Source organism: Diceros bicornis, chromosome X (assembly GCF_020826845.1).
Source record: "Diceros bicornis minor isolate mBicDic1 chromosome X, mDicBic1.mat.cur, whole genome shotgun sequence".
Lineage (NCBI taxonomy): Eukaryota > Metazoa > Chordata > Mammalia > Perissodactyla > Rhinocerotidae > Diceros > Diceros bicornis.
In genome coordinates, this window is record NC_080781.1 from 16,819,468 (window position 1) to 16,846,379 (window position 26,912).

Sequence of the window (26,912 nt, forward strand, 5' to 3'; positions counted from 1 at the left end):
ATGTCGCCACAGCATGGCTTGACAGGGGGTGCGTCGGCGTGCACCTGGGATCCGAACCTGCGAACCCTCGGGCCGCTGAAGCGGAGCACGTGCACACTTAACCACTGCACCACCGGGCCAACCCCTAGTCTTCAATTTTAATATTTGTGCTAATATTCTATAATTTCACAATAAAAATATCCACCTTCCCCCAAAACACAAACACCAACAAACACAGAAAAGAAACAAATTAATTAAAAATTTTACCTAATCTGTTTGCAGGATTTCGTTTGAAAAGCATTCGTAAAAGACTCTGGGCTTCAGGACTCAAAAACTGCGGCATCCCAAGTTTGGCTCTAAATAATAAATCCACATAATAACATTTTATTTTTTGGAGGTATCTGTATTTTATTTTTAAATTAAACTTTTTATTTTAGGATAATTGTGGATTCACACTCACTTGTAAGAAATAATACAGAGAGATCCTGGGTACCCTATACCCAGTTTTCCCCAATGGTAACATCTTACAAAACTACAGTACACTATCACTACCAGAGCATTGACATCGATACAGTCACTGATCTCATTCAGATGTCTCCAGTTTTAATTGCACTTATTTGTGTGTCTGTGTGTATTTAGTTCTATGCCATTTTATCACATGTGTAGGTTCTGTATCCACAACCACAGTAAAGATACTGAACAGTTCATCCACCAGGATCCCTCATGTTCCCCTTTATAACCACACCCACCTCCCTCACTCCCTGATTCCTAATCTCTGGCAACCACTAATCTAGTCTCCATTTCTATAATTTTGTCATTTTAAGAATGTATGTAAATGGAATCACACAGTATGTAACCTTTTTTCACTCAACATAATTCCCTTGAGATTCATCCAAGTTGTTGTACCAATAGTTCATTCCTTTTGTTGCTAAGCAGTATTCCATGGCATGGATGTACCACAGTTTGTTTATCCATTTACCTGTTGAAGGATATCTGGACTGTGTCTAGTTTTGGGCTATTACGAATAAAGGTGCTATGAACATTTGTGTATAGGTTTTTGTGTGAACACATAATGGGATTTTAGTTCATAATCTTCTAATAAACTTTTTCATTTTCTCAGAATTTTGCAAAAAGCACTACCGTGAGAGTAAGATCATATGAGTCTTAGTTCTGGTTCTGTTACTAAGAACTTTGTGACTTGGGAGAAGACAATCCCCTTGGGCCTGTCACCACTTCTTCATAAGCGAGGGGATTGGACATTAGATCAATGGCTCCCAAACTGTAGTCTTAGAACCCTTTTTCAAAAGGAATTTAAGAAATTCAACATTTAAAACTGCTAAAAGAACATGTGCTTCATATGTCTATTTTCCCTCTCATTCCCTTTAATAGCCCTGCAGGGAAGAGGAGGTGGTGGGAAAGGGGTCTGTGGAAGATCTAAGAGCCTGTGGCACACAGTCTGAAAAACCACTGGCCTGGATGAGCTTGAAGATCTGTTTTAGCTCTAATATATAATTTTATTCTTTTTCCCAACCTACAAATTAAGGAAACCAATGACCCTGTAAGTATGAAAATAATAACAGAGCTGGGGAAAACAGCTAGCAGAGAAATTTCTATTTCAGAAATAGATCCATTTTTTTATTCAGTGAGTTGTTACTGAGCTACTATGTGCTAGACACTGCTTAGTGCTGCGGATACAGAGATAAAGATAGCCCCCCACGGTCAGTGGGGAAGACGGATATAGATAACCTTAGTACGTTAAGAGACAAATTCAGAAGGACATGTGGAAAGAGTGCTAAGGGAACAGTAGCCGTTATCTAATTTAACATGTCTCGCCATTAGAGACATAGAACAAAATATATTGCATATAAAAGGCTGAGAAATCTAGAGTAAAGAAATCAGTATTTTTCTAAACATTTGTTTCCAGCACCTCTTTTTCAGAGAATACCTATGAACATCTGCTAGAATTAGGGTTCTGTTGAAGAAATCTGGGGAAACACTGCCATGTTAGGTAACAGGGATACAGCAGAAGTCTTTAAACAAGGGGACTAACACGATCAGATTTATTTTCAAGAAGGTAACTCTAAGAGTAGTATAGAATGATCGAGAGTAGGAAGCAGTGGTAGGTAGTAGGCATTCCACTTAGGAGCTTGGCCCAATAGTGTGGGTAGGAGATCACCACAGTCTGAGAACTGTAAGCAGTGCAATGCAGAGGAAAGGCTGGGACACATTTCTGAGAGCAAATTTGGTGAATATTTGCATATGCAAGAGAGAAGAAGAAATCAAGAATGATTTTCCAGGTTTCTGGCTTGGGAAATAGGGTGCATGGAATGCTGCTAATTGGGAATACAAGAAGAGGAAAGGAACAGCAAATAGAGATAAATTTAGTTTAAAAATGTTAAGTCATGTATGTTACATGTTTTGGGAGAGCCATGCAGATGAGTAAATGGAAATATAGGTCTGGTGTTTGGTAAGTTAAGGTAAGAAACAGTGATTTGGGAATAATTAAAATGTTGAGAGTAGTTATAGGAAAGACCGAGGTCAGCCAGGAAAGTGAGCACAGAGGAGAAGAAAAGCATATCAGAGGTGGAACCCTAGGGAACAAGAATATTTAAAAGGTGGTCAGAACAAGAACAATTTGGGCATTAGAAATAATGAATGCAATTTGCTGAATCACACTGATTATTAAATCCCACAAGTTCATTATAGTAAAAAAAAAAAAAAAGTCAAAACATAAAAACCCAACTCATTGGACACCAACCCCACTGGAAGTAACTGACAACTGGAAATAATTAAGAAAAGAATTAAACGTTTATTCTACTTTTTTTTGTCTGAGCCTTATTTCAAGGTAACTAAATAGCTCAAATTGAGGAGGGATAGTTCATTGTTTCGGAAAATACCAGCTAATAAGTGAAGAAGGAATAATAGTAATAGAAAATTACCATTTTTGAATCCCTAATAAAATAATTGTTTCAAGTAATGATTATCAATAGATGAAACCATTAGAGGAAAGCCTTACAGGGAACTTTTCAATGGCGGGATCGCCCGTAACCATGGGAACTCATCACTTAAAGGGGGGCAACCAGGTGTTGTAAGCCTCCTAATGCCTGATGTGATGCAATAGTGTACAACAGCACAAGCTATGAAAATCTTGCCAAAAAAGCTTAACCAAAAATGGGATAAAGGAACAAGTTAAACAACATCACAAGGAGAATAAAAATATGTCCACATTCCTACAAAAAGATTAATTGTTATATAACCACGGTAACAAGAGAGCCACCAGAACTAGTTTTAAATCCATTTGGGTGGTTTTAAATCCATTCAATTGATCAAAGACAACTTGCCTAGGTGAACATAGTTTTTATGCAAGCCAATCAATCAGTAACTGCTCTTCATCTGTGAAAATTAGCCAAACAAGAATGGACTAACCCCAATAACCACACCTGAGTGCCAACTGATCAACAACAGTCCCACCCAAGTAACCACACTCTTACAGATGATGTCAACCCACTTATGGCCTTGAAAATCTGCCAATTCTTGAACTTCACCCTTCTCCAAAACTCTAGATAAGAACAGTAGTCTATACATCAGACTAAAAAGCTTCTGCGAGGCAAAGGAAATCATGAACAAAACGAAAAGACAACCCACCAACTGGGAGAAAATATCTGCAAATCATATATGCAACAAGGGGTTAATCTCCAAAATATACAAAGAACTCATACAACTCAACAACAAAAAAACAAACAACTCGATCAAAAAATGGGCAGAGGATATGAACAGACATTTTTCCCAAGAAGATATACACGGATGGACAACAGGCACATGAAAAGATGTTCAACATCACTAATTGTTAGGGAAATGCAAATCAAAACTACAATGAGATATCACCTTATGCCTGTCAGACTGGCTATAATTAACGAGACAAAAAATAACAAGTGTTGGAGAGGATGTGGAGAAAAGGGAACCCTCACACACTGCTGGTGGGAATGCAAACTGGTGCAGCCACTATGGAAAACAGTATAGAGATTTCTCAAAAAATTAAAAATAGAAATACTATATGATCCAGCTATTCCACTACTGAGCATTTATCCAAAGAACATGAAATCAACAATACAAAGAGATTTATGCACCCCTGTGTTCATTGCAGCATTATTCACAATAGCCAAGATGTGGAAGCAACCCAAGTGCCCAACAACAGATGAATGGATAAAGATGTGGTATATATATACAACGGAATACTGCTCAGCCATAAAAAAGACAACATCGTGCCATTTGCAACAACATGGACGGACCTTGAGGGTATTATGTTAAGCGAAATAAGCCAGACAGAGAAAGACAAACACCGTATGATTTCACTCATATGTGGAAGATAAACACATGGATAAAGAGAACAGATTAGTGGTTACTAGAGGGGAAGGAAGTTGGGGGGTGGGCAAAAGGGGTAAAAGGGCACATATGTATGGTGACGGATAAAAACTAGACTATTGTTGGGGAGCATGATGCAGTCTATACAGAAACTGACATATAATGATGTACACCTGAAATTACACAATGTTATAAACCAATATGACCTCAATAAAAAAAAAAAGAATAGTAGTCTACTCTGCTTGGAGAGACTCTACTGAACTAGCATCACTCTCTCTCACTATAGGAAGCAACAGAATCAGCTTTAGGCTTTTTGTTTCAGATATTGAGAGGTGGTCTCTGTCTCTCTCTCTTTTTTTTTTTTGTGAAGAAGATTGGCCCTGAGCTAACATCTGTGCCCATCTTTCTCTATTTTTTATGTGTAGGATGCCACCACTGCATGGCTTGATGAGTGGTGTGCAGGTCCGTGCCTGTGATCTGAACGTGCGAACCCCGGACCGCCGAAGCAGAGCACGTGAACTTAACCACTATGCCACTGGGCCGCCCCAGTGGTCTCATTTTTTGACGAGATAAATTCAGAAAGGGAAATTCTATACAACTGACTTGGTTTCTACAAGTAAATGGAAGGGGAAAAACAGGAGTAGACTGTTCTAGACGAATAGAAACTTAAAAAATACAACCAAATGAAATGTGCAGACTTGATTTGGGACTGTAAAGACACAGTTTTGGAGAAAATCTGAAAAATCTGGTTAAGGATTGGTATTATTACTAGTTTTATTACTAAGCATTATTACTAGTTTTGTTAGATGTGGTTATGTAAGAGAACACCCACACTTTTTAGCGATGCAAACTGAAGTAGGTAAGAAATGACATGCTTGGAATGCTTAAAATACTTCAGTAAAGAAGAAAGAAAAGAAAAAAGGAATAGATGAAGCAAATGTGGCAAAATCTTGATGACTGTTGAATCTGGGTGACTGGTATATGTGTGTTCACTGTATTCTATTTTTTGCGAATTTACGTTTGAAAATTTTCCTAATTAAAAAAAAGCAGGCAGAAAAGGAATCGTCAAGCAAAAGAGACCAAAAGAGGAATGGTGACAGAGGCAGAAGCAGATAAGAGTAGGAACAACTAAGCAGTGAGGGAGTGGCCAACAGTGTCAAATACTCTTCAGAGAGACCCTCTTTAACTGCCCCATCTAAAATGCCTCCTGTCCCGGCCCCTTCCCTCACACTGGTTTATTATCCTTATTGCTCCTATTACTATCTGAAATTAGCATAGTTATTTGTTTAAATATTAATTCCTTGCCTCCCACACTAGAATGCAAGGTCTGTGAGACCACAGAAGATCCTGTTGCTCTTGCTCACACTGCTGTCAACAGATGGACAGAGTTACCTTTCCAACATTGGTTTAAGCAACCAGGAGATCACTGATGACCATAGTGAGACAAGTTTCAGTAGAGTGGTGGGAAGGAACAACAAACAAGCTGTGGAATAAAAGCAGCCAAAAAATGGTAACAGAAAACAGAGACTACTCTTTAAAGAGAGTTTGTGTTGAAAGGATGCAGGAAGATGGTGCAGAAGCTTAGAAGGAAGCCCAGGTCAAAGACAGGGTTTGGTTTTTCCAACACTCGAGTGTGTGTGTGTTTGTTAGCTGAAAGGAAGGGGCCAGAGTAGATGGAATGATTAAAGTTCAGTGAACATTCATTTATACAGCAAATATTTTTTAACCTTTTTTATTGTGAAGAATAACATGAAGTGTAAAAAAAAAAACAAACAAGCCCCCCAAAACCAAAGTACGTGGCTCAATGATTTACCACAAAGTGAACAGTCATCTGGCCAAGAAATATAACATTGCCAGAACCCCTCATCCAATGGAACCACTTTCCTTATTTTGCCTCAGGCTTTTGCCATCTAAATATGGACCCTAAAAACTATGCTCTAGTTTGTCTGCTTTTAAAACTTGATAAATAGAATCAGATAGTATTCATTCTTTTGTGTCTGAACTGCCTTTGCTCAACATTCTTGTGAGATTTACCCAAGCTGTTGCATATAACTGTGGTTTGTTCATCTTCTTTGCTGTATGGCACACTACACCCATGGGCCAAAGGCCTCAGCCTGTTTTTGTATGGTTTTTGAGCTAAGAATGGTTTTTACATTTAAGTGCTGGAAACAAACAATAAACAATAAGAATATGTGACAGAGACTGTGTGTGGCCTGCAAAGCTTAAAATATTCACAGATAGTTTGTCAACTCCTGCTGTATTCATTCATTGTATGAATATACAATAATTTATTAATCCATTCTAATATTAGTGATACAGTTTCCACTTTTTGGTTATTATAAATAATGCTGCTATGAAAATCTTTGTATTTGTTTCTTGATGTGCAAGTACCTTGATGCACATAAACTGGGTGTGTGCCTAGGAGTGGGATTAATGGATGAGGGTATACATATATTTGACTTCAAAAGATAACACCCAAAACTGCTTTACAAAGTGGTTATATGAGTATGTATATTCCCTCCAGCTATGTATGAAAGTTGCCATTGCTCCACATCCCGTCAGCAGCTTGTACTGCCAGTCTTTTTACTCTTAGCCATTCTGGTGGGTATGCAGTTGTAGCTCATTGTGGTTTTAATTTGTATTTTCTGATTAATGAGATTGAGCATCTTTTTATAAGTTTACTGGCCATTGAATATCCTCTTTTGTGAAGTTCCTATGTCTCCTACCCATGTTTCTATTAGGCTGTCTTTTTTCTTATTGACTGGAGTTCTTGATATATTCTGGATACAAGCCCTTTGTTGGTTACATGTGCTGCAAATTTCTTCTTCTAGTCTCTCTTCATGGAATCTTTTGACGAGAATAAGTTATTAATTTTAATGTAGTAATAATTTATCAACCTTTTCCTTATGGCTAGTGCTTTTTGTGTCCAAAGACTACTTTTCCTACCCCAAGGTCATGAAAATATTCTCCTATATTCTCTTCTAGACTCTTTTTTGCCTTTTTACATATATATATGTAAAATATGTATATATATATATTTGTAATATACTTGGAAATGATTTTTGGGTATGGTGTGAGGTAGAGATTGTTTTATCTTTTTCTATGTGAATACCAAGTTTTCCAGCATGATTAAAAAAGGCTGTTCTTTCCCTACTGCTTTGCAATTTCCAATGGTTGTACATCAAGTGTCCACATATGTATAGGTCTGTTATTGGGCTCTCTATTCCATTGCACAAGTCTATTGTCTATACTTGTTTCAAGTGATACTGGGTAAAACAAGTCTTCCTATTTTGATCTTCTTCAGGAGTGTTTCAGCTATTCTTGGTCCTTTGTATTATCATATTAGAGTCAGTTTATCAAGTTCTACACAAAAAACTTGTTAGGATTTAAATTTGATTTGCATTGAAACTATAGTTACACTGTCCCTTATGACAGCCACTAGCCACATATAGCCACTGAGCACTTGAAATGTGGCTAGCCAAAATTGTAAGTTTAAAATGCACACTGACTTTCCAGTATGAAAAAAATAATGTATATTTCATTAATCATTTTTTAGTGTTGATCACATGTTGAAATGATAAGATTTTGGATATAGTGGGTTAAATAAAATATATTACCATTAATTTTACTTTTTTTTTTACTTTTTTTTTTTTTTTGGGAGGAGATCAGCCCTGTGCTAACATCTGCCAATCCTCCTCTTTTTTTTTTTTTTTTTGCTGAGGAAGACGGCCCTGGGCTAACATCCGTGCCCATCTTCCTCCACTTTATATGGGACGCCGCCACAGCATGGCTTGCCAAGCAGCGCGTCGGTGCACGCCCGGGACCCGAACCAGCGAACCCTGGGCCGCCGCAGCGGAGCACGCGCACTTAACCGCTTGCGCCACCGGGCCGGCCCCTTTTTTTTTACTTTTTTAATGTTGCTACTAAAAAGTTTAAAATTATGTATGTTGCTCACATTATATTCTGTCGGATAATGTTGATCTATAGAACCCACATCTTTACAAAACTGGGTTTGTCATAACGTGAATACACTACAACCTCCCAGGTTATTTTGATCTTTTTAAATTTCTTTAAATAAAATTTTCTAGTTTTCTGCATAGAGTTCTTGAACAACTTTTGCTAGGTTTATCCCTAGGCATTTGATATCTTTTATACTAAAGAGTATCTTTTTTAAAAATTCCATTTTCTGTTGCTAGTATATACACATGAAATAGATTTTATTTATTGACGTTTTATCCAGCAACTTTGCTAAACTCTTATTAATTCCAAGAATTTATAAGAAGATATGGATTTTCTATGGACACAATCATGTTATTAAATAATGACAATTTTATTTCTTCTTTTTAAACCTTAAACTTTACTTCTTTTGCTTGCCTTACTGTACTTGCTAGTAGCTCCAGAAAAATGTGAACAGAAGTAGAATAATGGGCATCCTTGTCATATTTCAAATCTCAAAGGTAAAGCTTTCAATTAACACGAAGATAGTATGAATACTCTAAATCTATGGGGTTTGTTCATATTTAAACCACATAATATTGATGTCATATCGATGATTTTCTTAGCTGCTTCTTATACTATAGCCAACACTCTAAAATCTCATTTTTTAGTTTGAAGATTTTTAAAAAAATCTCAACAAAACATATCCACTAGGGACTACTTACTTAAGAATCATAGTCATTGTTTCTTTTCGATCTTTTCCTTGGAAAGGTAGTGTACCAGTGAGCATCTCAAACTACAAAAAGGCAAAACAATCAGAGGTATTAGTCAGTAAGTATAAAATCTCAAGGCCAGAAGGTAAAAAAGCATCATTTTAATTACAACCAAATCTTCTAAAACTGCTATATAATAAAATGAGTGATTTATATTTCTCCTATATTCATTACTGAACTTCTCAAAAAACACCCCAAACCTTACCATTAACACACCAAAAGACCACCAGTCCGCACTCTGAGTATGACCTCGACGATTAACTACTTCTGGAGCCATATATTCCACAGTTCCACAAAAAGAATATGCCTTCTTTTCATGGTCAATAGACTCTTTACTTAGGCCAAAATCTGCCAAAATAAATATCGAATTCATAAATATCCTACAATAATTTGTACACAAAATTTAAACTTTGAGTTCCAATATTTACATTAATTATTAAAAAATACTAATCCAAGTTTTTAACACAGTGTGTTACTCAATATTTGTACCATGATCAACCTTAAAGGAAATTATACAGCACAGGAGAGATTATTTTAATAAAATGAGGATTTTTACCTGTTAACTTGATGTGACCTTCCTCATCAAGAAGTATGCTGAAAGAAAACAAAGTCAGAGAATCTTTTCAAACACTAAGTAGAGATTTATAGAAGTTAAAACTGAAATTACTTTGTTAAGCATCAGATCACCACATTCGTTCTAAAAAACTGTTTTAGAATGCGAATAAGGCGGCAAAGGTAAAAGAGGAGAAAAATTATTTTTTGAACACACATATATAACAAATCCCAAAGGCAAAGCCTTATAAACTTGTATTATGAGCCAGGAGCACTTGAAAACTATTAGGAAAAGAACCAAAACCTATACTCTTCTAAGTTGCTCTTTCTAATGGCTTTCTGCACAGGTGGCCTAACTAAACTCCCTAGTGCTTGTACAATAGACAGATGGTCTACATATTTAAGTCAAATGCATTAGAGTTGTCAATCTCTTGGTCATTCTTAAGGCATCTTACTCAATCATTCTTTCCTAGATATTTTTCTGACACGACCTACACAATCCTCTTCTCTTCAACAAACCTTGCTCACACTCCTTGTTTTCCATTGACCCGCCCCTTCACTGTATACATTCTCCAGTGTTTTCTCCTTTCTTTCTCAGTAAACTGTGAGCTCCTAGAGTGTTTGACCTTATTCATCTTGTAGCTCAGTGCCTGGCAGAGCACAAATAAGAAATGCATGTTGAAGGAATGGGGCCAGTCTACAAAGGGCAATAAGGCATTTCCACATAGTTTGGGCTTCTTCTCAAGGACACTGAAGACCATAAAAGGTTTACATGCATGGAAGGTAGAGATAATCAGATCTGCAATTTTAGGAAACAATTTAGAGGGAAAAATAAAAGGTATTTAGTGAGCTCTTAGATATGGGTCATGATGAAGAAGAACAAATGGAGAAGACACTTGGGTTTCTGGCTTTAGCAGATACTTGAGTGGAGAGTAATGTCATTAATTAAGGAGTTATAGAAAGGGGTAAGTACTAAGCTGTAAGCCAATAATTGTATTTCTGGATAGGTATTTTAGTATACTGACTTGAAAGGTCAGGTAATAAACTGTTTCACTTATATTCAAAGCTATTCCATAATATAGGCATTTCCTTCCTTTTAATTCTAACTAAAAAAGTGGACAAGCCAAATTTTGTTATAATAAAATTTTACTGTGTCAAAAATACTATCAATCTTCCTACCTCATCAATTCAACTATGATTACAATAAAGTTTACCACTGAGGGTAATTCAGTAGGGACATATTTTTCAAGTCTATTTCATAAGAAGAGACTTATTATGAAAAAATAGTCATCTTAATTATGCTTGATTAAGAAGCAGACCAATACATTTAGGGAATATAAAGGGAATTATTAGGTATGGTGGAAATCATTCTCCCTTCTGTCTAATAAATACATGAAAGACAGTTCTAAAAACAAAACAAATCTTAAGTCATTCTTGGTAATTTTGAGAGAAAAAAAGAAAACATGGCTAAAAGGGCATTATTTATGCCTTCTATAGCAAATGCATTCTTTTAAGATAACCATGCTCATCCTTTATCTTTGAAAGAAAAAGTCAGCTGTATTACTTTCAATAAGCAAAGTTCCCTTTCAACTACTAACAATTATTTTTAGCCATATTTATTATAACAGAGTTCTAGTTTAAAAGAATCTGGAGGGCTGGCCCCGTGGCTTGGTGCTTAAGTGCGCGCGCTCCGCTGCTGGCAGCCCGGGTTTGGATCCCGGGCGCGCACCGAGGCACCGCTTCTCTGGCCATGCTGAGGCTGCGTCCCACATACAGCAACTAGAAGGATGTGCAACTATGACATACAACTATCTACTGGGGCTTTGGGGGAAAAATAAATAAAATTATAAAAAAATAAAAAAAATAAAAAAATAAAAATCTGGAAAACTCCTTATAGTGCATAAAACAATTGGTCTACAAACTTAAATTTCTCCAAATTTCTATATGATGCTATTTACTTGGATCATTTAACAATTAAATGTTATTTCAACTTACTAGCGTCATAGACATCTATGTGAAAGATCTCACTATAAGCAGTCTTACCTACATTTGATCTTATTCAACCTTTGAGACAGGGCCCATGCTTTATATATAATTTTATGACCAATGCTAATACAATGGTCTAGAATAAATACATTCAATTAAATGATATAAAACAATAACATTTTTATTATGAATGTTTAATCTTATGTTTATGGCAATTTTTTTCTAAGGACTATATGCCTGAATATTTATTCTCACCAGGAATTATATTTTATATCATGATAGTTAGAAATTGGAAAAACAATGAGAAAAACTCAGCAATTATCTGGGGAATAAAAACAGAACCATATGAAACTTACTTGAAAACAAAATATATGAAAAACAAACATAAAATGTGAAAGTATAACAATTTCTCTTGTGGTGGTGGTGGTGTTTTGCTGAAGAAGAGTCACCCTGAGCTAACATCTGTTCCCAATCTTCCTCTTTTTGCTTGAGGAAGTTTCACCCTGAGCTAACATCTGTTGCCAAGCTTCCTCTTTTTGCTTGAGGAAGATGTGCCCTGAGCTAACACCTGTGTCAGTCTTCCTCTATTTTGTATGTGGGTCGCCGCCACAGAATGGCTGCTGATGAGTGGTGTAGGCCTGCACCCGGGAACTGAACCTGGGCTGCCGAAGCAGAGCACACTGAACTAAACCACTAGGCAACGGGGCCGGCCCTGAAAGTATAACAATTTCTAAATGATAACTTAACAGGATTCCAAAGGAGCATTTCCTCTGTTTCCTGTTGTAATATATAATTTAAATTTTTCATGTAACATTTTAACGTAAGTAATATCCAGATTCTTGATAAGGATGATGGTTGCACAACACATCTGTGAATATACTAAAAACCGTTGAATTGTACACTTTAAATGGATGGACAGTATGGTACATGAATTACATCTCAATAAAGCTATTTAAAAAAACTTCTTGATAGAGCAAGGCTATTGTTTATATCCTTAAAAGAGGAAAAAAACACCTTTATTATTCAAAGTGGTAGACAGCAAACACCAACAAACTAAAACACAGAAGTACGCACAATTTAAATAACATTAGCTTCTTGATAACTGCTACTATAAAAGCAATGAGAAATTTGCTCAACTCAAAATATGAAATCATGTGGAGAACAAAATTTTCAATAAATGGTATTTGGAGAAAAGAATTAGCTCTGTGCCATCCTTCATACCAAAAAATTTCTAGATGGAGTTAAAAATAAAAAGAAAGCTTAAAATTAGAAGAAAAATATCTGATCATGGGATTGGAAAAGCCTTTTTAAGAATAAAAGTCATGGAAGAAATCACAAAAGAAAAGATTGGTAGATCTGGGGCCAGCCCCGTGGCTTAGTGGTGAAGTGTGCACGCGCTGCTACTGGCGGCCTGGGTTCGGATCCTGGGCGCGCACCGATGCACCGCTTGTCTGGCCATGCTGAGGCGGCATCCCACATACAGCAACTAGAAGGATGTGCAACTATGACACGCAACTATCTACTGGGACTTTAGGGGAAAAAAACAAAAGGAGGAGGATTGGCAATAGATGTTAGCTCAGAGCCGGTCTTCCTCAGCAAAAAGAGGAGGATTAGCATGGATGTTAGCTCAGGGCTGATCTTCCTCACAAAAAAAAAAACCTAAAAACAAAAAAGACTGGTACATCTGACTGAGAAAAAATACTTCTGTAGGTTAAAATAACATAAATGTTAAAGTTAAAGGAAGATAAAAGATGACCTAGAAAAATGTATTTGCAATATATGTAGAATGGTTAAATTCTTAATTTGTGAAGATATCTTACAAATCAATGGGAAAAATAACATTTCAAAGAAAAATGAGCAAAGGTCATAAACAGAAAAATCACACAAAAATACAAATTGCCGATAAATATATGAACAGATTTCAACCTCATTAAAAATCAAAGAATGCAAATGAAAGCAAGATAACATTAACAGAGATGTTGACGAACAGATGTTTAAAAGCATGAGAATACATAATGTTAGCAGAAATGTGAAGCACAGACACTCTAACGCAATGCTTGTGGTAGTTCTATAAAGTAATTTTATTTTTTTATTACCTCCTAAATAATTATATTACATTGTATTCAACTTAGTAGTAAGATTCCTTACTTTTCTGGTTTTAAGTCTCTATAGATTATCCCCAGGCTATGTAGATGGTCTAAAGCAAGTGCAAGTTCAGCCAAGTAGAATTTGACATCTTCTTCTGTGAACATCACCTAAAATAAAATAATAATTTTTCTGCTTTTATTTTCTTTTTGTCTGTGATTTTTATTTAAAGTTCTACCCTAGAGCTTAAGTATTCAAAAAATTATAAATACGCTAATTACATGTAGTTTTATCCACAATTTACTTATGAAAGGAAATTTCAAAAATGAACAAATCAGTCAACTAATCACTTACTAAATGCTAAATATGCACTGTGGGGAAAATAATTTTACATTCAGTTAAGTAACAACTATATTCAGTTTGTGCCATTGTTGCCCCACCACAGTAACACCTTAGAAATGAAAGGTGATCTTTAAAATGCATGCTGAATTTCCACTACTAATTGTTTCAAGATATCTTGTTGATATATTAATCTTCTGAAAAAACTATAACTAAAAGAAGCAGGACAAAAGATAAAGACAGTTTATCAATTTAAAGTCCTACTTTCAGAATAAATTCAAAAGGCTGGAAAAGAAATCTTTTTTGGCTCTGATTCTTCAATGTAAGAATCTTGTGCCACTAGAGAAAATACAATAAGTATAATATTGAAATATAACAAAGCTTTAGTTGAAACAGAATGCATATAATAGATTAAAAATAGAGATTAATTCTATACCTCTTTGGATAAGCGTGTAAACAAATCTCCTCCCCTGAGAAAATCCAAAATAAGATACAACTTCCCTTCGGTTTGAAAAGCTGAATGAAGAAATGAAAATTTCCGTTTAATCCATCACAGTTTATTTTTTTAGGCTTACATTAGGTCAACTCATTTACAAATGAATATCATTTTTAGCAAATTAATGATTATATCATAGATTTAAACTGATTTTTATTTAGAAGATAACCACTGATTTCTCTTAGTTTCCATGTGGAAATGTCAAATGCAGTGTTTCTTATCATGGAACCACTAGAACACTTGTTAGATTTTCTTCAGGCAATAGTCTTTCAGGAATACAATAGTTCTAAAACATGTGATCAACAAGAAAAAGACTTACTTAACTATAAACAAAAATACAAAACCATGTCACTTAACTACAGAAAAAATGTGGATTGGTTAGCTTTAGTTACGTCTAATAAGAATCACCACACCTTTACCCACTGAGAAAAAGCATATATGCCTTTGGGGAAAAGAAAGGTGATAAAAGTTTAAGGATGTTGACATTAGGGATCTTTCTTGCTTTATAAGTTGGGCTTACACATATGGACTATAAAATGCTGGTACATTATTATTAATTATTATAAAAAAACAATGATTATTATTACCTGTTCCTATGGCTACCATTCAGAAGCTACAATGTTTAAAAGAAATACAAGCTAAATGCAATAAAAGCTTCTAAAGTTTGTCTAAGAAGTAATGATTTAATTTCCATGACTTTACTATATGTATCTGCTAAACACATACAAATATACACAAATAATTATTTATATACATACATATCTGAATGCACTCAGGGAGTGGGGAATGAGGTGAAGAGATGAGGTGGGAGGTGGTACATAACTTACCATAATGCAACTTGACAATAAAAGGATGATTAACTTCTACCAAGATATCACGCTCCATTTTTGTCCGAACACGGTCTCGAACTATAAAATATTGCACATATGGCTAAATTACAATAGCTTTCAGGGACAATCTTTAATACAAAAACTCTTTGGTGCCTATTTTAAATAAAATTTTGCTTATATGTATAAACATATAAATAAAACTATTTATATGTATAAATAAAACTATTTATTACTCTTGAATTTTCAAAATCAATAACTATATTTTTTACTAAATTATATAACCAGAAAAAACTGTATATATTTATAAAATCTGTGCTTTAAGTTAAAAAAATACAGAGAACATATCAGATGTTGGCTTTAACATCAAATTTACAAGTATTTTAATTAAAATTATTAAAAATGGCCAAAAAAAGAGCAACTTCTTAAAAACAAGGCATAATAATGAAATATTAAAACACAAAAAATGGAATAGGTTTCAATACCCCTACCACCTCTATTAAATCAAGTCAACAAATATTCATTAAGCATCTATAAAATGTGGCAGACATGGTGAAGGATGGATATACCCAAAAAGGTCTATTTTGAGGGAGGAGGAAGAGGGAGAGAAGATACTGTGGTGCAGTTGAAAGCGCAAAGGCTTTTTGGAGTTAGAAAGATCTGGATTCACATTTGTGTAATTTTGAGCAAGTTACTTATTTAGAATCTCTGAGTCTCAGTTACCTCTCATCTATAAAATGGATAACACCACTGTACCTTTGGGGACTGTGTGACCATTTGAGATAAGGTTGTACATCCCAAAGCCTGGTATATAAGAGATATTCAATTAAATAGTAGCTATAGCACCATGAATATGATAAAGGGATAAAATGATTTATTACTAGCAATAAGTAGTACAGGAATTCAGAGAAGGGAAATATCAGTTTTACTTGCATGATAAGGCTAGAGGGAAGAGGTATGGAGTTAGGGACTTTTAGAGCACAATTCAGATGAGTGGGAAGGGTCAGGCCTAGAGAAGAAAAGTCCAGGTACGGAGTACCAGTCCAAGCAAGGATATGGAGGCATGCATGATGAACAGGAAGGAACCAAATCAATGTGGCAACTGGGGAGGTGAAGTAGGGAGGATCCAGATTCTTTTTTTTTTTTTTGTGAGGAAGATCAGCCCTGAGCTAATATCCATGCTAATCCTCCTCTTTTCGCTGAGGAAGACCGGCTCTGAGCTAACATCGATTGCCAATCCTCCTCCTTTTTTTCCCCAAAGCCCCAGTAGATAGTTGTATGTCATAGTTGCACATCCTTCTAGTTGCTCTATGTGGGACGTGGCCTCAGCATGGCCGGAGAAGCGGTGCGTCAGTGTGTGCCCGGGATCTGAACCCGGGCTGCCGGTAGCAGAGCGTGTGCACTTAACCGCTAAGCCACGAGGCCGGCCCAGATCCAGATTCTTGACAATTTGGAATGCCAGTATAAATTTACATTTGACCCTATAGGCAAAGCTCTTTTTTACCAAGCAAACATTTCCTGAGCAAATGTGTCAGGCACTGTAAGATACAAATACAAATAAAATAACCTTTAAGAAGCTCATAATCTGGTAGGAATGACACACAGGTAAATAAATAATTAGAATACGTTCTGATAAGTACTCTGATTGTGTTGGTAGTTCAATGGATTTAAGAGGTGAAATGATCATCCATTAAAGTTTTTATTTTTTTTTCTATTGCATAATAAGAAGCATAGATCATAGATGACTTCTATTGTGTGTGTGTGTGTGTGTGTGTGTGTGTGTGTGAGGAAGATTAGCCCTGAGCTAACATCTGTTGCCAATCCTCCTCTCTTTTTTGCTGAAGAAGATTGGCCCTGGGCTAACATCCGTGCTCATCTTCCTCTACTTTATATGGGTCGCCGCCACAGCACGGCTTGACAAGCAGTGTGTCCGTGCGTGCCCAGGATCCGAACCTGAGAACCCTGGGCCGCCGCAGTGGAGCGCACGCACTTAACTGCTATACCACCGGGCTGGCCCCTGACTTTTATTTTTCAGGCCAGAGTGACTGAATGGTGGTGCCAAAGATTAAACAGAAAGAATGGGAAAGAGAGTCTTTTTTGGGGGGAGGGTGGCGACAAAAGATGAGTTGGTTTTCTTTTCGATTTAAGGTGACCACAGATATTTAAAACACAGAAATAAGACCTCTGGGAAAAATAAACAAAGAAGCTAAAAAAAATCATGTGTTTCCCATTCTATCAGTTTTCCACCTCCAATGGGGAGATTTTGGTGCCAGTGACTGAAAATGGGCAAACCAGGAATAGGAATCGATTGCTCCTGATGTTGATACAGCTCTGTCTTTTAACTGACTTGTCCAGTTGGTGTACCAAATTCAGTATCAATCTCTGATTTCATTATCTTGTCCTATCACTACAATTCTGGTGTCTTATATCCAACAGGCCCTTTCTATTATTTATATGAATGAAATTCATCACCTAGGCCTGTTGATAATTCTGTTCCAGTCTAGCCCAAATCCGCCCTTTTTCCACTGCCACCTACGCAATCTTGGATCAGGTTCCTATTACCTTAAAGCTGGATTCCAAATTTTTACCTCTTTCGATAATTATATAACACTTACAAAGCTTATCATTTTGGTGCTCAGTAAGCACCATAAACATCCATCAATATGTTTACTGCATATCCCTCTTCTATTATTCTACCACAATGAAAAGAAGAATTATTTAGGAGTCAAGAGCTATAGTTTAGTGGCCATGCTAAGAACTAGATAAGTTACCTTGGTCAAATCCTTTCACTGCTCAGGGACTTTCTGCTTCCTTCTCTATAAAATGAGAGGCTAGAACACAATGATTTTCTTTCTATTATGATTATCTTGTAAGATAATTTTCTTATATGTAACAATGACGAGATCTTGCTTAGTTGAAAATAACCAGCGAGAGTCACTCAATAAGCAATTCCTTCATTTTGTCTGCGGTAGGACTATAATAATTCTAATCTGGTTTCTTTTACTTATGTAAAGACCTTGTAACAAATATAAATCATCCTACAATCAGGAATTTTGATCAGGATATACTGGTTCAGAAGAAGGCATGTTTTATGTTGGTTAAACTCTAAATCTTAAAACAGAATTTGTTCATACTGACTCATGCTGGCAAAGCAACTACATTCCTCTGAAATAATTTTTCTTATATAGTAGTTATTAGATTTTAAACCATTCTTGACTTGAACATGAGAGTGAACAAGAAGAAATGCTGCTTATGTTTCGAGGATTATGTATTGAGATGCTTTTTTTAAGCAATGGTTTACAAAACCTTTTAGGCCCACAGACTACTTTATTAGGAGAAAAGTCCTCATAAACTCAACCTAATACTACTGACTTCTATTTGACTCCATTTATTGTATTAATAAGATCTTTAAAATGGAAAGAGATTTCTGGTTAAACATAGATGTTTTACTTTCTATTTTCTTCCAAAACCCCACTGAAATTACAATAATGGAAAAATTATGCATAAACTCACAAGGACAAAGAACAGGTGAGGAAGCAGTAGCAAAAGAGGAGTAAGTGGTAACTCACATAGCAGATCAGAGAAAGCTAAAATCTAAGCCTAAGGGAAGAAAGCCAATGAGAAATAAGCAAATTCTTGCCAGAGAACCATTTCCAATCAGCTTTTTAGTACCTCATTCTTAAACAAGGAAAAGATAGCAAAGGATCCCCATGCATTTGAGGAAAGGCTCTAAACGTGAAAAACAGCTATGAAAATAAACAGAAAAAAAGAAATAAAGGGAAAGAGACAATATAAAAAACAGAAGAAAACTTAAAACAAAAATAAACCTTGTAATTTATATCCACTGAGAGAGCAAAGACCATATGGCACTCATGAAACAAAAAGCTTTAAAAGGGGTAGGCGGGGAAAGAACCAGAATCTCCAATAAATACACCACAAAGAAAAAGAAAGAAATGGAGACAGAGCTCATAGATTAAAAGACTTAAAGAGATATCAACCAATTGCAAACTATAGACCTTATATGGATCCCAATTCAAACAAAATGCAAAAGGAAAAATGAATTATAACAACAGGGACAACTGGAAAATTGAACACTGATTAAATATCTGTACATTATTTTTTTAGGCATAATGAAAGAGTTGTATTACTTAAGAGTCTTTATCTTTTAGCAATACATACTAAAATATTTATGGAAGAAATTATACAATGTCTGGAATTTGCTTCAAAATATCGAAAGAGGGGAACGGGAGAACACAGATGAAAAAAGATCAATCATGAGTTGAGAAATGTTGAAGCAGAGAGAAGGGTATATGTAGATTTTCTACATTCTTCTGTTTCTTTCTGTAAATGTTTGACACTTTCCATAATAACAAGTTTTTAAAAATGTAGTGATCAGAGAACAAGGAAAATCTAGGAAATTAAAAATGACGGTAGAGGGGCCAGCCTGGTGGCACAAGTGGTTAAGTGCGCACGCTCCGCTACGGCGGACCGAGGTTTGCTGGTTTGGATCCCGGGTGCGCACCAATGCACCGCTTGTCGAGCCATGCTGTGGCAGCATCCCATATAAAGTAGAGGAAGATGGGCACGGATGTTAGCTCAGGGCCAGTCTTCCTCAGCAAAAAAAAAAGAGGAGGACTGGCATCAGGGCTGATCTTCCTCTCACACACACGCAAAAAAGAAAGTAGAAACAAAAGGGTCAATAGAAGGGTTGGAAGATACTTGATAAAATTCCCTAGAAAATAGGAAAAAAAAGACAAAAATAGAAAATAGGAGGGAAAAAAATAAAAATTAAGGAACAATCCAGGAGGTCCAACACATCCAAAGAGTAGCAGTTACAAAATGGAGAAGAAATGACAAAAGACTTTCCCAAAACTGAAGAAATGAGTTTCTACATTGAAAGAGACCATCCCATATACGGTATGATGAATTTTAAAAACCCACACTAAAGAAATACCACTATACAAATTTCACAACAACAGAGATAAAGAGTAGATTGATTCCAAAGACTTCCAAAAGGAAAAGCAGCTTACACACAAAGGACTGGGAATCAGAATGGCAATAAACTTCATAACTGCAACACAGGAAACTGGAAGACAATGGAAACAATGCCTTCAAATATCTGAGGGAAAATTATTTCTGACTTAGAATTTTATGCCCAGCCAAATTATAAATTAAGTGAGGGGGTAAAACAAAGGCATTTTCAGACATGCAAGGTCACAAAAAATTTACCATCCATTCATTCTTTCTGCGGTAGCTACTAGAAGATGTGTTCCATCAAAACTAGAAAGTAAACTGAGAAAAAGGTAGATACAGAATTTAGGAAAGGAGATCTAATACAGCAAAGACGTGAAGGAAATGTAACTCCAGTATACTATTTGGCTTAGCTAGGAACAATTTTTATAAAGCTGTAATAATGAAAACATTACTGGGAAGACACGAAAAGGAAAACTGTGTGTGGGTGGTAGTATAAGAGAACTAAATTCTAATCTTTCACGTTAGGAAGTCAATAGATTATGTCTCCAAATGAAAATAATCAAAGAATTGCAATACAAGAGTATCGAATGTGAAAGTAAACGGTAGAAGCAGCAGCTAAAGAGATGAAAATCATTGTCTCTGGGGGTCAAGAACTGGGATAGGGAGGAGGGTAGGTAAAGCACTGCTATTTTATAAGACTCTATACACATATTACTTTGATAAAAATAAAAATTAAGAACACATTAAGAATTATCTAGCAGCCTACAATTCCAGTAAGTCAAATATTTTTGATTTTCTATAGTCTCTTCTATAGGTTATATCTATATAATTTTACATACTTGTGGTAGCTAAATTTGTTATAATTGTTCATTTACATATTTTTATTAAGTTCATTTTTGTGATTATATTTGAAATATTTCATTTAAATAACATCCTATTAAACAGTATATTATAATTTTCTAAACATTCCTCTATTTTTCAATATTAATGTGATTTCTAAATTTTTGATATTATAAATAATGTTGTAATGAGAATTTTCAAGTACATGAACTCTTTCTTTGAGATTATTTCCTCAGGTTAATTTAGCAGCAATAATGGCTCTTTGTACTTACTACAAAACTGCTTTCCAATTTATACTGCCATCATATAAAATAACTCATTATTAAATATGCATTTCTTTATCAGCAAAACGGAACATTTTCCCAAAGATTATTTATTTTAACCCCTTGTATAAAATTTATTCTGAACTCCTTTAAGTGGAAGGTGTAATGTTATTTCTTAGCAACTCCTAACTCGATCATTCCTTTGACATTTATTAGTTGGAATCCTACTGCAAGGAAGAGCTTTCCCTTGTTCCCCATTAATTAATTTATGGATTAACTCATGGATTCTTATTTTATTCAGTGGGTTGTAATCTATCACTATCATTGAATAATTATTGAAATTGTCAAACTGTCCTAGATTTGGCCAGTAGGAACCCTTTAATCAATTTCTTATATTAATATTTTGTAATACTTAGGCAAATAATTTTCTGATTTCCTATTTATACTATTTTTCATTCTATAAAAGGCTAAAATTTTTTGTACTGTCAATTTGTTTGTAATTTGCTCAGGATCTCTTCACAAGTTTACTAGATGTATTAAGTTGTAAAATTCAGTTAGATTGTTGTTTATTATGGTATAGGGTTTAAGAGAAGACTAATTTTTTTCCAGGTTGCTCAGGAGTATTTCAAATAAAATTTATGAAATCATTATTTAATTTCTCATTGTTCTGTATACTTGCTTTGCAAAGTAAGTACTCAATACTTTTGTAATACATTAAAATTTAATATATAATACTTTTGTACTGTTTTCTTCCACTGATTTGTATGCTTATATTATTCCCCCAATAACACACTGAATTCTTACTGCTTTAAATACGATTTAAACCTTATAGAGCTTGTTCCTTTCTCATTAGTCTTCTTTTTTAGAATATTCTTTGAGGGGTATGCTTTTCAAATGAAATTTTGAATATTTCAAGGAAAATTAAACTGGAATCTTGAGGATACGGAGCTAATTGGATGGCTAGAGGAATATTAGGATTCTTAACAACCGCTGGCCTTCTCTAAAAGGAATTGGGCATTTATTTCCTTTCCTGATATCTTTTAGGTTTCTCAGAGCTTCATAGTTTCCTTTACACATATTATGCACAACACAAATCCTGTTAAATATATGAAAGCAAACTACTTTTGTTGCCTTTGTGAATAGACTTGTCTTATATAAGTTCCATCTATGCAGTTTTATAACATGGGATTCATGAGTATAAAGTTATAAAAGTAGTGATATAAAGTAGAGCACTGAGGATAGAATTTAATTCCCTGGTCCTAGCAAGAATCAAGTAAGTAGTATGCCAGAAGGTAGAGACTGGATAGGAAAGAAAATACATTCAGGAAGGGAGCAAGTGAACAGAGCAAAGGACAGTGTTTATAGAGGAAGGTGGAATTTCTTGGAATGATGATAATATCCAGGGTGGGTGACTAACTGGGAAGAGTAACATCAGAAATAATCAATGATCATCAAAAATATTCCTTCCAGAATACTTCAAAAGCTTTAGAAATTACAAGTAAATTGAAGAGGAAAAAAAAAAAGATGTTAGGAATCAACACACAAAACAACTAGAGGTTATGTGGTAAAATAACCTCTACTACTAAATAAAAGGAAGATGTAGGTATTTTAAAATCTATGTACAATTTCTTCTAAATGACTGTTTACCTATAAGACCCAGGTCCTACACTAGATTTTTCAAAATTAGAAGCTTGGAATAAAAACTTATTTGGGGCCAGCCCTGGGGGCCTAGTGGTTAAGTTTGGCGTGCTCCACTTCGGTGGCCTAGGTTTGGTTCCTGGGCGCAGACCTACACCACTTGTCTATCAGTGGCCATGCTGTGGCGGAGGCTCGCATAGTAAAAAGAGAGGAAGATTGGCAACAGATGTTAGCTCAGAGGGAATCTTCCTCAGCAAAAACAAAACAAACTTTTTTGGAAACCAGAAGTCAAGATGATAAAGTCCTTAGAATAAAAGCTATTTTGCATCCAGTTAAATCAGTAAGTTTTCAAGTCATTAAAATAATTATATTAATTTGAAGATGACTCAAACCCAGTTTTAATCTTCTAATCTTCTACTTGCCTAAAGCTCAAGATGAATTTATAATACTTCTTTTATAACACGGCAACTCCCATTCTCACAAGTCATATGATGCCTAGCCCAGTAGGAGAAATTCATTAAAAGAAATTCTAAATTTAAAGACGGTAACAGGAACAGATTCAGAATGTAAACAACTGGCCTAGGAATCACATGAGCTCTATTGAAACTTTTCAGTTTGTTTATACTACACGAACATTACAAATAGTAGCAGCACTTACCTTTCAACGTGGCTTTCTTCAATACTTTCATGGCATAAAGCTGTCTAGCATCAGAGCCTGAGATTTTTTTGACTAAGAAAACCTGTATTTAAATAAGAGAAAATAAGTTTTATGAAGTATCACAAACTATACCATTCTTAAAATAAGACCCTACTATAATACAGTTTATTATCAGAAAGATTCTGATACTTTGTAGATCAACTATTTTCCTTATAATGTATCAATTATAAACACAATGAATCATGAAACAGTGGTTATAACTTGGGGTGTCAATATAAGTGAATACATTTTTTCTTTTCTTTTTATTGTTTGCCAATTCCTATAGAGTAGGTAACATACAAGACAGAAACAAAAAACTTGCAACTATGTAGCAATTAGAGAAAAGCCTAACATGTTTAAAGTATATTTATACAGGAGTTCCATATAAATTCTTCTGATTCCATTTATAGAGGAGTTCCCCTTGACCACAATTTTCTGTTGATACAATTATTCATTGATAAATGGTTTTTTCTATATATGAAAACTGCACATAAATTTCTTACTGCTGGGTAGAATAGTTCAAAACACTTCCATTGAAGAAGGCTATTCAAAAATATTTAAAGTGACTTACGTTGGAACCCTACCTCCCCACCTTTTAAACATCAAATTATCACATATACCTAAATATAAAGAACACAATTCCCAGGTATGTTATTGAGCATCTTGATTTTCCAAATACTTTTAGCTGTTTTCAAAATATAGTGTGGGATTTATACAAAACGAATAAAGCCTGCTCTAAATAATTTATGGTCATGCTATATAACACAGCTAATACAAAACTATCAATAAATCCCTTCTACTCATTTTGATCACCAGTTTCATGATCTTTTCCATCAAACCTTGAAACAGACCTACTAAATGGACCTGAATTTCAACTCTTTTTGTCCTACCAATTCTTTCCTAGCAGTGTCACTGACCTGCCAGATGGGAAGAAGAGATACAATCAAGAACTAACTTTAGGGTCAACTCTCAATTATCGGCATTAGCATGCCAGGTTATTAGCACAAAATTAAAAAAATGATTCACTGATTCTAGGGCAAGGCAGAGTTCTTAACTTTGAGAAACTGTGCCAAAGGCAACGTGCAATGACCTCAAGTCAGTGAAGAGCACTGCAACTTGCTCAGAAACCCTGATGTAGGGTATGTTCCTCTCCCCAAATCATCCCTCTCACCCCCTTCACCATGCTCCACCCTTTAGTTCTCTTTAGCAGTTAGCAGTGAGCCAACCTAGGGAGAGAAAAGCATTCTTAATCAGGGTGGTTCCTAAGGTGAAATGATGTTCAAATGTTAAAGGTAATCAGAGATTATTAACATTTTTGAATGGAAATAAATTTTAATTAGGTGGAGATAATTAGGATTTATCTCATATTTATTCATTCTTGAGATTCCCTAGTCAAGCTTCTTTGTGCCGTTCTACAAGAAAAATTCTCCTCGTGGATTTCAAACTTCCTTCACCCTTCTTTGAAAGCACCTTCTTAACACTTTTTAGCACTTCTTAGTTTGCAAAGGGTCTTCACAAACATTTGTAATACATCATCATGACAACTTTGGGAGGCAGGACTACTAAACAATGCCTATTTTATAGCTGCCCAAGCTAGGGCTTAGAGAGCTTAAATAATTTGCCTAGTGTCATAGTGGAGGTATTGGGACAAGAACCGGGCCAGCTACCCAGTTCTGTGCTCATGCTCAGGGTGCTCTTAATCCCTTCCCTCTGGCTGGTCACTAGTCAAGCATAGCAGGAACAGCAGCAGTCCCAGATGCCATCGGATCTTCCCCCACCAGAGCATTTCTGACCTTTCAAACTCCCCCATGAAGCTATTCTAGGCTCTGACAGGTCATCCCTGTTTCCTTGGCTTAGACTGGCTTTTTAGGATGAGTAAGAAAGGAAACGCCCTATTTTTAATGTTTGCTATTTATAGTAAAGTATTTAAGTTACTTTTAAAAAAATAAAGGGAGAAGCATGTTGACTCCTGGAAACTTAAATATTGTACTCCCTGAAAATCTAATGTATAAAAACAAACCCATCTACTTGGGTTTATCCATAATATATTACATGATAATACAATTTCATAGCAGATATTATGTGCTTGGCCTCATATCATTTAATTCTCACTATTACCCTATGAGGTCAGGACTATTATTTACACGTTAATTCTTTCCAGAATTATATGCTAGGTACTGTGCTACCGGTTCAACGCTGAGACATGGTACAAGGCATGGCACTTGCACTCATGGTACATATAGTCTAGTGGGAGAGACGGCAAGTAAACAAATAGTTACACAAATGAAAAACTGCAATTGTGGTGAGTGCTGTGAAGATGATGTATAATAATGTTCTGAGAGGGTAAAATAGAGGAATATGACCTAGTCAGGATGGCAGGGAGGACTTTGAGATCATAAGCATGAGAGGAGCTAACCAGATGAAGAAGGGGTAGAGGTGGGGTGGAGTGTTTTAGGCAGAGGGAACTGTATGTGCAAAGGTTTTCTAGTGGGATGGAGCCTGGTGCTTAAGGACTGAAAACGTGGCCAGAAGACAGGCAGTGAAACGTATATAAAGTGATGTTGCTGAGGTAGTTAGGGGCCAGACTGAGGGGCTCCTTGGCCATCTTAAGAATTTTTCTTTATCCCAGAAGTAAAGGGAGCTACTGAGGGGTTAAGGGGGTGGAGTATAAGATTAGCTCACATAGGCTGTCATGTAAATAATGGCTTGAGGCAAGAATAAACTTGGGAAGCTCCAGTTTCGAGCCTCCTTCAATAGGCCAGGGAGAAATGTTAGTGGATAGCTTGGAGGAGCAGCAGTAGAAGAGAAGAGGACAGGCATGATTTAGGAAATCTTTACTAAATCAACAGAACTTGCTAAGAGATCAGATTGGTGGAAGGGGGGAGGGTCGAGACTAGAAGGATATGTCAAGAATGCCTCCCAAGTTTCTGGCTTGCTTAACTGGATACCATTCACAGTGACAGAAAAAAATGAAACAGGACAGGTTTGAGGGGTAGAGGAAAATCATGAGTTTGGTCTTAGACGTGTTGAGTTTAAACTGCCTTTGAGACATGTGAAGAGAAAAAAATAAGCAGCTGCACACAGAGTTCAGAGTTCAGAGGTACGATCTAGATTGGAGATATAAATGTTACATCAGCTGTATGTGGGTTATAATTAAGATAGTGG

General features: G+C 35.6%; 1 protein-coding gene across 8 annotated transcripts in view; it reads right to left on the minus strand.

Annotated features, from left to right (window-relative positions):
- The window catches only part of RPS6KA3 (ribosomal protein S6 kinase A3), a 109,612-nt gene that overhangs the window by 23,434 nt on the left and 59,266 nt on the right, over positions 1–26,912 (minus strand). For all 8 annotated transcript variants that reach the window (XM_058535560.1, XM_058535559.1, XM_058535558.1 and 5 more), the window contains 8 exons: positions 23,709–23,790; positions 15,336–15,416; positions 14,449–14,528; positions 13,737–13,843; positions 9,607–9,644; positions 9,256–9,398; positions 9,003–9,073; positions 247–335 (listed from right to left, as the gene is read on the minus strand). In XM_058535560.1, coding sequence (XP_058391543.1) covers positions 247–335; positions 9,003–9,073; positions 9,256–9,398; positions 9,607–9,644; positions 13,737–13,843; positions 14,449–14,528; positions 15,336–15,416; positions 23,709–23,790 — 691 coding nt within the window. The remainder of the gene's footprint in view (positions 1–246; positions 336–9,002; positions 9,074–9,255; positions 9,399–9,606; positions 9,645–13,736; positions 13,844–14,448; positions 14,529–15,335; positions 15,417–23,708; positions 23,791–26,912) is intronic.